Source organism: Symphodus melops (genome assembly GCF_947650265.1).
Source record: "Symphodus melops genome assembly, chromosome: 13".
Classification (NCBI taxonomy): Eukaryota; Metazoa; Chordata; class Actinopteri; order Labriformes; family Labridae; genus Symphodus; species Symphodus melops.
In genome coordinates, this window is record NC_136703.1 from 24,040,248 (window position 1) to 24,055,189 (window position 14,942).

Here is a 14,942-nt window from a genome sequence, read left to right on the forward strand (position 1 = left end):
GAGGAGTTCAAACAGAGTTCATCTGCTATGGATACAGCAGCTCCACATCTTTCAGCCGCTCTCTCTCTGTGTGTACACTTCATGCAGGTCGAATCAAACACAACCAGGGAGGTTTCTTCTTTTTTTTTTCTTCTCTCTTTATGAGCGCTTACGACTTGAACTTTCTGATCAATGAATGACTAAACACCTTCTGACATGTTTCTGGATTATAGGGAGAAAAACTACAAAGCTGTTAGTTGTTCCTTTAAACCCCGGTGAACTGTTTTCCTTTGAGTTATTATTATTTTTTTTTTAAATGGATAAATCTCTGTCATTTACCCCTCTCTGCAGAAGCAGCTTGAGATGCTGCAACTTCCACCCACGATTGTTTAATCATTTGACTTTTTTTTACAGCAGTATGGTGCCCAAACAGGGGCCCCGGGACCCATGAGAGGGTCAACCAGTGAAATGGTTATATATTGAATATGTTGGACAATAAGTGCAAAAGATGTCTATGTTCATAACACTCACAAAAAAACAACAACATCAACACTCACACAGTTAATAAATTCAAATCAACAAAAGCTGCTCTAATGGGACAGTATCTCTCGAAATCCGGGGATCTTGTTCGGGGTCCTACATGATAAAAGTTTGAGTGGAGAGCCCCTTGTAGTAAAAGCAAGCTATCTGCAGAATCATAACAAAGCCCGTACACACATATACAACTCATAGAGAGCAGGTTCTTTGGAGAGAAAACAAGAGGAAATCGCTTACCCGCAGCCCGTTTGGGCGCCTGCTGTTTCCTCCGTGGCATTTTGGGAGTCGCAGTTCACTACAGTGCCCAGGTGAAATGTGAATGCGGGCTACGATAGTCCATGCATAGAGAGAGAGAGAGAGTGTGTGTGTGTGTGTGTGTGTGAGGCTTGCTTTTGGCTCTCGGAGTAGTTCGGTCTCTCTCTCTATGTGCAAAAAAAAAAATCCAGTTAGGAAGCGTTTTCAGCAGGAAGGAAACAGATGTGAAATCGGGCTTTCACCTTCTTCCTCTTCTTCTTCTTCTTCCTCCTCCTACGGGGGGCGAATCGTCTCCTTTCACCATCCGTTTTTGTCCATCAGTGCCTCGTATGTTGATCGACGCGTGTCAGTCAGTCCTGCCGGGCCGTTTTCGGTGGATAATGTGTGGAGGGGAAAGCGCGTAAAAAGCGTTTGGTAATGGTACAGTGTATTACGCACGGTGCGGGCGGCGAAAGGGGGAGAGGCGATGCCAGCAGACATCGATCCATAGAACAAACTGAACATTAAAAACTCCTCCCTCCTCGCCTGGACTTGATGATGGCAGCGAGACATTTGTTACACTAGATAACCATGAGTTTATTAAAGGAACAGAGGCCAGGGAAAAGAGAGAGGAGCTCAGGCTGTGCTGCTGCTGCTTCCTCTCACTCTCTCTGCTCGCTGCCTTTTCATGAAGAGCCCTTTTTTTCTTCTGATTTTTACATCCTACAGCTTCCGCTTTGCTCGCTCATTGAAAGACTGAAAGTTTGTAAGATTTACTACACATTTGAATGAACCGCAGATATATCTGCTTTGTGACGCTCCAGTAAAACGCTTGATGTGAGGAAATAAACAGATTTATGTGACAACGTTGCTGCTAAAATCAGATCCTATCGACCGGCTGCTAAACTGTTTTCAGGTACACAACATAAAGGAGGCTACACAGATTATTTTGAACTCTAAATGCAGCTTTTTGTGTCTCAAACTGTTTGTGTTAGCCTAATTTACATGTAAAGGATTATTTAACAGGGTTAGCTGTTTGTTGTAAAACGGGAATTTGGCCTAAAATAAGCTTAAACTTCCGTTTTCACTGTCCAATCTGTTTAATCCCTCTGTGTATTTATTGTATGTAGCCTATCTGCTATATCTTCTGTGTGTCTTTAAATTACTTCAATAAATCCGATATGTTCCCCAAAATGCTTTGCAGGGAGTAACAATGAAATGAAACTCAGGGAAAAGAAAACCCAAATAAAGAAGATCAAGATAATCTTCGTACTTCACAAAGTCACTTTAAAGAGAAAAGCGACACAGTTTACTTTCAAGTAACCATAATTAGTCATTTGTGTATAATCTGAGTACACTCGAGTCTTTACAAATAGACATACTGTATTTAGTGTCATTTCTAAAAGGGGAATTTGGCTGCATTATTTTGAATTATTCACATTTTGACTTGTACCCTTATAATTTAACCTGTTTAATCTATAGAATGGTAATCAACACGTTTTATTTAACTAAAGTCAGATAATGATTTACAAAAATGTTCTAAATCTAACCGAGAAAACATGGTAGTTTTTTTTTTGTTTCTAGGAAAAACCAAAGAAAAAAGGGATTTGTACTATTAGATAAAACAATCGAAGGACGCTCATTCTGACCATCTTGAGGCTTAAAGGCACAGTATGTAGATTCCACCACAAGGGGGCTCCAAATCTAAACAGTGACAAAAGATGATGTTGAGGCTGACGAGGAATCATGGGAGTTCTCTCTGCTTCGCCAATGTTTACCTACGAGCTAACGTATCCACGCATAATGTACGTGACGTTTTTTTTTTTATCACGGCAGCTTTGAGCAGCAGTTCACGCTTACATCCGGTGTTTCCACGGCAACGAGAAACATGTCGTGCCTGGAATTTGCATCCCATAAAAACACAGTTTTAGTGCTGATTTCATCGTTATGAGGTGAAATGCTTCTTGGTTGAATTATTCCTGAAGATTTTTTTTCACACGACGTAGAACTGTAGGATTTTAAAGGAATATTTTTGAAACACTCGCTAAGTATTTTTCACGCCTGAACCTTGAAGTTGGGCTAACATGTATCCTATCACAATATTCAAGGCTCTCTCTCTCTCTCTCTCCCTTTAAAAGCTACTCATGACCTAATCAAATTTGAAGTTGAGGTGATTGATGACTTCATTTCAGAGAGACAACACCCCTCAGAGATCCAGGCTCGCCCCGGATTACAAATGGCTTCCTGATAATATTCCATCACCCCATTTTGTGTCTGTCACTCATTTTGCCAATGATAGCAGAGACCTCCCGTGAACTCCACCTGAACCCGAGCGATCAATCACGGCTCGGATCAAGACTGAGCCATACCTGCCTGACAGCTCTTAACACCCCGTGTGTACACAAGGCGAGCGTGTGCGGTGACAAGTTACACCCGCGTCCACCGCCTTATCTCTCCCCACAGGACGGCCTCCGTTCTGCTGCTCACTCCTAACCGCCATCTCGCAACGCCAACCAACCTCACCTCTCCTCCGAAAAGCACGCTTGTTCTGAAAACTTTCTGATTAGCGCTTGGATTTAAAACTTTTCACTAACCACTCGTGCATCGGAGTCAGAGGCAGATCCGCGTGCAGATGGTGGAATTTGTCATCCCTTACGTCTTGATGAGCATTTTCCTCACTCACACGGTTTGAGATTCTCATACCTGGCTGCCTGAGGATTTTCCGGGATACAACTTCCACAGAAGTGTGATCCTCTTCTGTAGCTAAATGTGACAAACATATGTCTTGTTAGGGTTTGTTTTTTTTTCTTTTTTAAAGCCACCTGTGGCTGTTTTTGCAGAAGAAGAGGCAAGTTCACAATTTAGATGGAAAGAAAAATAAAATTATTAATGTCCGCAAAGTTTAAGCTGTGCTCGATGGCGCTCTAATTAACTCCAAGTGAAGATGAAGCCATTGTTTTATCAAAATCGTTACATAAGCAGATTCAGAAGCCGTTCATCGAGAAGTGGCGCTGAGCAGTTTGAGCTCTCTTTGAATGCTTTTCAGCTTTTAGTTTTTTCACACCTGCGTAACCTCCTGAATAAAAAGAAAAAGTGGCCACATTCTTGGGAGGTCACCCACGGCGCCTCTGGAGCGTTGACAACATGAACTGTTATTTATAGTTGACAAAGCGGCTCCAGAAAGCGTCTTTTGACAGCGGCCGAAGTTTCGACCTCTCGTCATTTTTGGCTTCGAGCGAGGTCGATTCATCCTCACGGTCTATTCTGGAGCGGAGCTGCAGGTTAACCACGAATGTTACGGCTCACATTCAGCCGGTGTTGTGGGATTAGAGTCCAGGACGGACAAAACAGACAGCTATTAGGAGAGTCAGAGTGTACATGTGAGAGTCTGAAGCTAAATGTGAATCACTGCTGCTGATTCGGCCGGCAGCTTTGATAACGTTGAAACATTGTGCTGTATTTTCTTCCTGTTAAGACTTCAAGCCAATAATAAGACAATGCTACCAGTATGGACCACAGTAAAACCAGTATCACAGTTCATGTCAGATATGGATGTCGTGATGTGTTTGACGCTCTCTGTTGATGCTCTGTGGAGATATTTTTGGATTCTTTAATTGACAGGGAGAACTTTTTAAACTTCTGCTCTAGAAACTGTCAGCTTGATAATTTATCACGAGTTCACCGATCAGAGAGCGGATCATTTAGAAACGAGGACGGTTTCTGAAATTGGAAAGAAAAAATGACCAAATTCTAAAAAGTCTAAATTCACATAAAATCTGGATCCTTTTATTAAAGGTTTATTTGTTGTTTTAATGTCATTACTCAGAGGCAGGAGAGTGACCAGAGTCAGAAATCTGAGCTGAGATGATGGAAAAGGAGCTACAGGTCGAATTCGAGTCTGGGCCGCCTGAGTGGAGGACGAGCAGCCTCCACACTTGGGGCACGTAAACTAACAACGAGGCGACCAGCGTTAAACTTGAATTCTGACACCAGAGAAATTCAATGAATCCAAAACATGTTTTATCCAAAACATCTATAACAATTCACAGAACTGTTCCAAAAAAAACGGAGGTGCACCTCCCCCCCGTGCTTCGAAATAGCCCGATACGAGCCTTCCTCAGGAGGTGGTGGAGACCAAAACGGAGATAAAATGTGAGCGAACAAAAGACTGTCGGATTAATTCTCAAAAAGCAAAACGGATGAAAGCGAACATGTTTGCCTGCTTATTGATGTAACATCATTTTTAAACTTATAATATATATCACTCATGTAGAGATTGTTTGTCCGGCCCCAGCTGGATGAAAAACATCTTCTTTTTAAACTTTTGGTCCACAGATAAAAATAACTTCATCTTTTTCTTTGGTTTCTGCCGCAGTGCAATGAGAAGGACAATACTGCAATTAAGCTGTTTCATCTCTTTTTTTCTCTTCTCGTCGCTGACATTTGTGTCTGTCTTCTCCTTTCTCTCTAACATTTCAGTCATATCTAATTGGTTGTATCTGAGCAGACGGAGTCAAGTATTGGAAACTGTACTCTAGAAAATCCAAGAGGGTGGGATTTTTTTTATTTTTTTATTTTCAACGAATCTCTGCAGGAATAAAAAAAAAAAAACATTTTGAAACATGAGCTCGGTTGTTTGTTAAAGCTTTGAGATTCTGCAGCTTTAAACTCCAAAACAAGATCTTGGGTTTTTCTTTTTCTTTTCTTCTTCACATTTAGAGCCATAAAAATAAACACGTTCAGAATCTTTACGCCTTTTTCTTGCAAATCTGCAAACTTGTCTGAAGTGTTTCTTCCGAAAACAAAAAAAAACATCTTTTGCAAACCTGCGACAAACCCAGGAGACGAGTTCGGCACGGTACACATCGTGCAACGAGCACAAACACGTGTACACAAGATGGACATCCTTCCATTATCAAGAAAGAGTGTTCTGCTTGTTTCTGACTAAAACGACTCAAAATACTCGAGTACTTGTGTTTTCAGATCCTCGTGTCTCGTAAACGAAGCGTCACGATGATGCGTTTTATTTCAATGTATCGAAGGCATTAAGAGGTAACTGAGACTGCTTCCAACATCGCAGCCCAGGTTTCTCTTAGATTGTACGCTGGAAATATTGAGTCACAGTCTTTCGGCAGCATGAAGTCTAATTATAAAGCTCCAGTTGTGATATAAAAAAAAAAAAAAAAAAAAAAAAAAGGAGGACGGTCCAGGAAATCAAAACCCGTCTTTAATCCACCGACGGAAATCTGATGTCGTAATGGACAGCCTGTGATTGAAGTCTGGTTTTGAAAATGTTCAAAGCAGAACAACAATATATGCATACAGTCAAAGAGAGCGGCTTGATTTAAAAAAAAAAAAAAGAGGATTTGATTCATGTGATACTTGTGAGCTTAAAACAAAGAGCTATTACTAAATCAGAGCAAGTTTTTAGATGCGTGACTGACAAGTGGTTAAAAATACATTTCCAAAAGAAGCCGAGTCGTACAGCAAAAATGTAAAATTATAAACCTGATATTGGCTTGATTGAAGGATGAAGGATGAAAACAACACACGGAACAGGATGGCGGGGAATTTGTGATCACACAAACATTCATTTAAAGAATCTTCAGATGGATGAGTTGTACTTTTCTGATGAGGACAGACGCCAAAACATGAAAATGTTTAAACAAATATTTGTCGTCTAATGAGCCAATCACGGACATTAAAAAAAGCGCAGACAGGTATTGGCGGTTATGTACACAAGGAGCGCGTGGTCCCGCTCTGTGTTGGAAGAACACAGTGTAGTTGAAAGTAGGTGAACAAGCTGATGTGAGTATTGTTGCTGCTGCTGCTGCTGTTGTTGTTGTTGAAAGCACTGTTAAAGGAGCTTTGTGGGACTCGCCGTGTTTGTCCTCGGGGCTGAATGTAACAGATGACAGAGATCATTGGAGCTTTTTTTTTTTTCTCTCTCCACATCAGTCAGAACATACTCCTTTTTTCACCATTCTTATAGTGCACGATGGAGACACAGACACCATTGTTGCACCGTTTGTACCGAATGTTCTTGACAAGCGGGTACTTGTCGTTCTCCTTTTGACAGGTGTTAATGCCTCGCTCTTACGTCTCCTGATTACTTTGGATTCGGTGCCACCGTGGTCTTGTTCTTCACCAAGAGTTCAGTATACAGAGTTTTTATTGTTGACCTGGGGCAGTGGGAGAGAGTTTACATGTGCCCTTGCATGGTGGTGATCACAAGCAAAAGATGAGTCAGCAGAACCGTCACCGAAGAGACGGGTTATTAAACTCACACAATGATCAGTGTGTTCGAAACTTGTCTTCTTCTCTTTAACACAAACACATTGGCACACCGACGGTCGAGGTTGCTGTGTAAAGTGACCATAAGAAGTTCGTACACATTCATGACGAAGCAGCGGGAGCAATCCGGGGTTAAGTGTCTTGTCCGAGGACGCATCGGACCTGTGGCTGCAGGAGCCGGGGATCGAACCCGTTAACCTGACGATCCTCTCTGTTCTTTGTTCTATTCGTGCTGCAATCTATAGATGTTAATCTTGCTGGCTGCAAGAAATCTACCTACGGGTACAAATAAATAAAGTAACCTGAACCTTAACGGCGAGCGGAAACTCCAAACTGAGCGGCAGCAGAAGACGTCGCCGCACGTTAGAGAGGAAGAAGACAGAGCTGAAACACATCCCGTACAGACTCCACATTATAAGTCTGGATTCAACTAAACCTGGAAGTTGTTGTTTATGCCTGATGAGATGCAAAGCTGTTGAAAGTGAACTTAATAACATTTTCCAAAATAAAAGAAACACAGCTCTGCATCATGTTTGTGTTGCTTTACTCTCGTTCTAGACAAACCGCAGTTGGTCAAAACGAAACGATGAAACAATGAAAGTAATAATAAGTCTGTTTAGTAGGTAGATGTTTGTGTTGGCTTCTTTTAGGTAATCATCAAAGCAGGAGTAAAGCTCCATTAAAGATTTGTGTGTCAAAGTGTTGAGTATGATGTCTTAGCTGTCCATCGTTTCTGAAGATGGCGCTTGCTTCAGGATTGGGGAGCGGGTCAACAGCGCTGCCGTCGGTGCCACTTCTCGTGGGCGTTGAGGCCGATCCTCGAGGAGCTCCTGCTGCCCCTGTAGGTACTGGACCTACAGAGTCAAATAACAGACGAGTTCATGTACAAATACATCCGTTTAAATTAAAAAAGTTCAACAGGGTGAGACTGAAATCACTTCGTAAAGGTTGAGGCTGTATTTACATACAAACACTGTAAATTCAGGTGGGTTGATTTATAATGAACTGCATATCGTTGAAGTCCTTTTTCTTCATACACAAACATATTTCACCGTCTCATTTAAAAAACACTTTGACAAAAGATAATGGAAATAACAATCACATTTCTGAGAGACAAAATAAAATCTGCAGTTTGTATAAATCGTGTAAAAATGTGAATATGTCATGATTTTGGTTTGCAGTTTTAAATATTTGTTGGTGTGTGACAGAGATTCAAACAATAAGTTCAGTTTAATGTTTTAAACTTGTCTTTGTTTGCTGGGGAACGTCAGTGCGCAGTGGCAGGGTTAAAGTCGACATATGATCTCAGGTGGAAAGGCACTTTGACCCAGATGTGAGCCGAACTCACATCTGTAAGAAAATGAGTGTGAAGCTGCAGCTGTCAGTCATTCTTCAGAGTAAGTACAGTATATGGGGCATAAAGGGAAGGAGGGGGGGGGGGGTTATTGTTCACCATCTTTTTTAACCCAATAACACCCATGCTAACAATCTTTCTAACATTGCTGCTTGACCTATTTCCTCTCATGTAATATATCGTTAAAGCAGCCTTGTGAAATGGCTTAATTATTTATGCTTGATTTCAAAATGAAGAGCTTTGAGAACATGGCTCCACAGGAGGATTGACACACGCAACGCCGCTCTTACAAGCACACACACTGAGGCGCACTGGGGGCCCGGCTTAACTCAAAAAAAGGAAAAAAAAGCCTCTCTCTCACACTCACTCACACACACACACACACACACACACACACACACACACACACACACACACACACACACACCCTTGACTGAGTTCATCCAGTGTGTTGTGCACACAGCGTTAAAGAAGGAGTGAAGATAAATGCCCTGTCAGCGCCTTTAATGATTTATTTCAAACATTTCACTCCATCCAATAAGGTTACAATCCATGGCAGGTAATTGTTTATACAGAAATAGATGGCATTTTGTTTGTTTTATTGAGCATTGAGCAGAGTGAACACACTCACCTCAGAAATGTCTATTTGCTGCTTTACAACACATTTACACTCCCATCGCACACCTTTCACACGCAGCATTTTCACTCTTCACGTGAGTCTCCTCGGGAGCCGTGTGAGGCCTGTCAGTCCATATGGACGGGCGTGCCACGCACTTTTTGTTGCCTCCCTGTGCGTGTGCGCGTGCATGTGTGTGTGTGTGTGTGTGTGTGTGCTGCAGTTAAGTAAGGCATCAGAGCAGCCTGTCACTTGTCCCTTGGTATTGCTTTAGTCTGCGTCGACAGTGTGTCCACCCTGGGTTTGTCAGTGTCTATTCAGACCTGACCTGTCTTGTTCAGCACATGGCAGAGGATGCTGATGGACATTTCCAGTTCTCCTTCTCGGTGTCCATCACTCGGCGCAGGATGCATCCCTGACGCATCTTAGTTTGAGCTCCTGAAATTTGTTGACAGTTGCAGAGGGTGGTCTGCAGTTCTGCCACCCTCAATTACGGGAGATGTGATCTGATTTTGACTTGAGGGATGTAGGTTGCCTGCTGTGCATAAATGCTCAATTGTGGTCGATCGATAGCTCGCTAATAGGTTTTGAAAATTGAAAACAATGCGGAGAGAAAAGATTCTTAAACCCTGCTGAGGGATTTTTTGAAATACAAACCCAAAGGGCTAAGCGAAGGTGGGGAAAGTGACATCCTTTATTTATTTATTTCCAGTCCTGGAGGATTAGATTTCATTCATCCTCTTTCATGTTTGTTGCTTTGCTGCCAGTCAATCTCCTGTTTGTTCTCTTAATTTCCTGCGTGTCGCTGATGAAAAAAAGAAAGGAGTATTTAATTAGCTCTCCCTCTGTTCTGCTCCAACAGTTAGTGTAGTTTTATAGGACCAGGAACGGAGCTCCAGTCTGTTTCTAATGGAGATGGAGGCAATCAGATAACCGACATTGCCACCCGTGCTCTCTTTTACTCTTCCTGAAGAGGACAACTTCAGCTTTTAATAAACATGTAATAAGAAGGAAAACAGCTGGTAGCTGCATCACAGATGGTGCCGTTCTTGGCATCTCCAAGGAAGGGACCACACATACAGATGGCTCATTATTCCAGCATTTGGTTATGCATATTGCACAAAATTTTATTCCAATGCTTAACAACCAGTATAAGCAATACAGGTGTTACTATTTTTCACGAGGCTCTACCTGCAAAGGAAGCAGCCAGGATCTTGTTTTCGGTCGTATCCTTTGATGCGGATCAGTCGCGCGAGCCTCCGAATCTTCTCCTCGGCATCAATATTTCATCGCCGTGTCTGTTTGTGAGGAGCGGCGCGTTAATCTACGCTCAGGTGTGATTTACTGTGGAACAGCTGTCAGTCTAACCCCGACTGCAGCTTCCAGTTCTCAAAAAAAAAAAAAAAAAAGTGCACCTTCGTGTCATTAAGGTAACAGCCCGCAAATACCTCAGCGGGTCGTTGATTAAGACGGAGGGAGAGGTATCGATCCCGAAGCAAAAACGGCAAAAAAACAAGGCAGCACAGCGAGGCGAGACCAAGGCCGAACACATGAGCACCGGAGCAACCTTGACTCCCATTAAACCCTCCAAGCTCGCTCTTTCATCTCAACTTACCAAGCCCGACTACAGGCGTATTATTTCTGCATATTTCTGACCTCCAGCGTCCTCTGTGTATTATTTATTTTCCTTCAAATAAGAAATGTCACCAGAAAAGCAAAAAAAACCAAAATAATAATAATTTGAATGAAAACAAGGCGAAGGATCCGCTCCCACGAGAGAAATGTGTTCTTAGTTGAGTCTTTTTTTAGGGTTGACTGTTTTAAATTACAGATGCTCTCTAATTGGCTACGGTCAAATAAAGCCCGCCTAATGAGGCATTGCATTCATTTGCTTATTTCCTTTCAAGTCCTTCTCCTTTGTATCTCAGAGCAAAAAAAAAAAAAAAGTCTGTTCTGGAGCTCCATGTCGAAAACAGTCAGAACAGCCTCATGTCTCCAACAAACATAAACGTAAATATAGATGTGCGAGTGCAGCAGCGTATTGACTCATTAATGGTATTAGCTGTAACGATAATAAACCCCGGATTCAAACTTGTGCTCCACCTTTTTCTTTTTCACCAGAAGCAAAGTGAAGAGTCTCTGCAGCTCCATCGTATGATGAACTATGCGCAGACTTCTCCTTTAATGTGATGATTAAGTGTGCTAATCACAAGTGAGAGCGAGACGTAGACACTTTTATCCATCCGCCTGCATGTGTGTGAGTGTGTGTGTGTGTGTGTGTGTGTGTGTGTGTGTGTGTGTGTCCCGAAACATCCCAGGGATTTTCTTTCAGACCTCCTCACACTTGACACTCCATGTATGCTGGAGCTGTCCTGTCCAATTTATAACAGGAGTCAATGTGACCTTTATCCTGGCAATGACTATAATGTACTTTAGCACATGTCATTCTCGGGTCAGGATCATCCCCTGTGTCATATGTTTTGTCTTGCATGTTTTACAGTCACCGGGGACGCACTGCTGGGCGTCTGTGCCGCAGCCTATTCAACTTTAAAGGGAGCTGAAGACAGGTGGAAAACATCTTATTTATTCACCACCGAGGCTGCCTCCACACTCCTATTTAACACAGCCTGTTATTATGGGCCAATTATTTCTGAATTATGATATTTTGCGAGATATTTATAGCCAGCGTAATGTAATTAGGCAAAATAATTACGCAGAAATGACTATTTTGAAGCCCCAGTTTAATAATAACAGCTTCCTGCTCGATTCAAGTCTGCACCAAATGCAGAAAAACAAAAGGATTTAAAGTGCTTAAAAGCATAGGTACGCTGCACAAAATAACTGTCACATGTTTTTGGCTCTAATTTCCCCCCTCATGCTCGTCTTATTGCTCATCAGCTAAGTTGTCAGGTCTGCTACATCCCTTTGATGGCATCACTGACAATTAGCAAGACGATGCCACACAAAACCATCTGGACAGGCACGTCGCTCGTTGCTGAGGGAGACAGTTTCTGGTGTGACAAAAATAAATCTCAAGGTCAGTCACTGTCACTTTTTAAAAGTATCAGATTCCTTCAGAGGTAGATTTATGGGATTGGATTTATTTTGAGAAGGTTTACGGGCTTAATGACGCCGTCTCGTTGCACGCCGAGGAATGAAATCAGTAAAGTACACAAGCGAGTGTCGGCCTAATGTTTTACACATGACCATGTTTTATTGTTGTTGTTCTTTGGAAGCGCAGAAAAAATGTATTTATGTCTCAGACACAATATGGTTAATACAGACAGACAGACAGACAGACAGACAGACAGACAGACAGACAGACAGACAGACTGACTGACTGACTGACTGACTGACTGGCTGCTGGAGATCCATTATAAACCTGATAGACCTGCATGTCATCGTTCTCGTACACTCAGAAAAAAAACAACAACAAAAAAAAAGCGATCAATTATCAAGAGGGGCGGGAAATTGATTTTCCCCTTCCCCATACGCAGCAAATGTTCCACATAAATATATGATGCTTTGACAAACCTCTTTGTATTAAACTTGAAGGGCCCTGGCAATGAAAGTCAGACTAAATATGACTCTCTTAAGGCCCACACTCAGCAGCAGGGAGAAGAGTCAAGAATCAGCTCACTTTATCGGCTCCACCAATACCGAGTCAGAGAAACAGAATGAGGGGGGATTTGTCTGAGCTCATTACTTCTGTTCCTCCACCCACTTTTATTCACAAACTGTCAGAGTGTTAGCTGCTCCAAAAAGCAGGCATCATTTACACTCAGTCAAGACAGCAAACACTGAGACCACGAGATCTTTATAATCTGAGATTTATTTCTTCAGGTCCACATTAGCTCTACCTGAGAGCTGGGTCCACATGAACAGCAATGTGAAATACACATGTGGAAACACATGGGGGGGGGGGGGGGGGGGGGGTCTCCTGGGGGGGGGGGGGGGGGGGGGGGGGCAGGGTCTCCTCAGGGTCTCCTGAGGTGAGACAAAACAACAACATGGAAGTAGCAGAAGAAGCAACAGAGTCTGTTATACGGCGCTAAAGTGAGAACATTTGCTCTTTATAGCGAGCGCTACGTGTAGCACGACGGGATGACAACGTTACCTGCGCAGAGATCGTGGCGCTCGCGTGCAGACACTCGTGCACCGGTGATGTCATAGAGAAAAAAAATCAGCTGTTTGTTTTCACACATACAGCTCCGCAGGTCAGGGGTTTACGTGAGGCGAAAAACTACCCACACACACACACGTGCATATCCCGAAGTGTTTCTCTGTTTGCTTTTTAAAACATGATTTTTGTGTTAAATTAGTCAATGACAACGATGAAGATTTCCATGTTTGTACGTGGAAGGAAATCGGGGTTTAGCTTTTGAACAAGCAGCGTCCTGCATGTGAGTCTATGACTGACTGAAATACTGAGGAGAAAACCAAAGCAGATACATGCAGTATGCTTTTTTTATAACAGGCCTGCATCTTATTAGAGAAACTGTTCAATGTGTGATCACTTTGTTCAGCATTTTAACTACAAAACAAAGTGACGTAAAATAACAAATATTAACGAGTGCATATCATCTGCAAATCTGAATTCCATCTGCTGTTCTTCATGAAGCTGTTTTTTTTTTTTTAACCACTCCGGGTCAAATATCCTGCAATGCATTCACATGCTGTACTATTATATTTATCACTTATTAGAATCTTATCTGTCCTGTTTGTGTTTGAATCTGAGCACAACAAAAACAACACCAACTACCAGCTGCGAGTGAACAGGGCTGTGCAGAAAAGAAGCTGCAAAATGCAAAAATTCCTCTGATTGATCCACGGTTTGCCAATGTGCTGCTGCTCTTAATCAAAAGCCCAGAGAGATGGAGTGTGCATTTTTTGTTTTGTTTTGCCGAACCTTGAGGCCATCACGAGACATTCAAACGAGCAGCTGTTCTGGACCACCGGATGTCTGTTCTTAATCGCCGTCGTTCTCATCAGATATCATTAATTTGACAATCAATTCTTTTCTTTTTCAACACTTTTCTGGAGATGCCGTTTGATCAAGGTTGCGCAGGGGCGAACGGATGGTTGAGCAGAAACTAGAACATTCTGTCATTGTTTTTGAAGAGCACATTGGATGCAAGCCGTGCTCTGGCTACACTAACTCATGTGCAGCTCCTCCATTGTGTGGTCCCATGATGCTTCGCTCTGCTTGTGTGTCCATACATCATGTTTGTGCGTGCAGATCCCCTACAGAATAGGCTCCAGAGTGTCATCCACACAGAGTTATCCCTCACCACCGGCTGACCGTGGCATTATTCCGAGGGGGACTGTTTGACTAATAAGCATTTTCGCTTCACGAGTGCTGGCTCTAGTCAATGCTGCTGCTCTGGATATACATGCTGCATAGAGGACACCTTGAATTGGAAGAAAAAAAAAAAAAAGAAAAAAAAAAGAGAAAAGGTGGCCAACACTATTAAAAGCAGCCACTGGTCCGGAAAACACACTGTGATTTCATTACAAAAATCATATAATGGTCGTAAACACAATAACAAAGTTGCACTTTTAGCTCGGAGGATCTGCAGCGTGTGTGGAACACAAACGCTCTTCAGGGGATTTTTCTTTTGTTCCGCTTCGACGCTTTCGAATTATCTGTTTGTCTGACTTGAATATTATGAAGCGCAAAATATTTCACTGGACAAAACCGTCGACAAATCAGAGGCTCAAAGGCACAGTGTCAGGGGTGGGAAGGTGGGGGGGGGGGGGGGGGCTACTCCACCCTCGATGAAAATACAGCAACAGCATCCACTGTTTCCATGGTAACGATAAACATCTCGTGGCTGCCAATGCGGCCGCCACAACAAGACGCGTCACAGGTACTAAATGACGGATTTCGGAAAACAGGTTTCGTCCATTCTTTGATTGTTGAGGATA

The 14,942-nt window shown here is 42.6% G+C and overlaps 1 protein-coding gene and 1 long non-coding RNA gene across 3 annotated transcripts in view; both read right to left on the reverse strand.

The window, feature by feature from the left end:
* The window catches only part of tshz2 (teashirt zinc finger homeobox 2), a 49,160-nt gene extending 42,258 nt beyond the window's left edge, over positions 1–6,902 (reverse strand). Inside the window, exons 1-2 of one of the 2 annotated variants that reach the window (XM_079359781.1) lie at positions 6,259–6,902; positions 754–1,127 (exon numbers count right to left, since the gene is read on the reverse strand). In XM_079359781.1, the coding sequence (XP_079215907.1) occupies positions 754–793 (40 nt within the window). In that variant the 5' untranslated portion in view covers positions 794–1,127; positions 6,259–6,902. Of the gene's footprint in view, positions 1–753; positions 1,625–6,258 lie in introns of those variants that run through there. The other variant, XM_079359780.1, reaches the window with a different exon arrangement.
* A 466-nt stretch (positions 6,903–7,368) lies between these two features.
* Positions 7,369–14,942, reverse strand: part of LOC306833777 — a 64,219-nt gene continuing 56,645 nt past the window's right edge. The window contains exon 4 of the long non-coding RNA XR_013780417.1: positions 7,369–7,898. This is a non-coding gene — a long non-coding RNA (uncharacterized lncRNA). The remainder of the gene's footprint in view (positions 7,899–14,942) is intronic.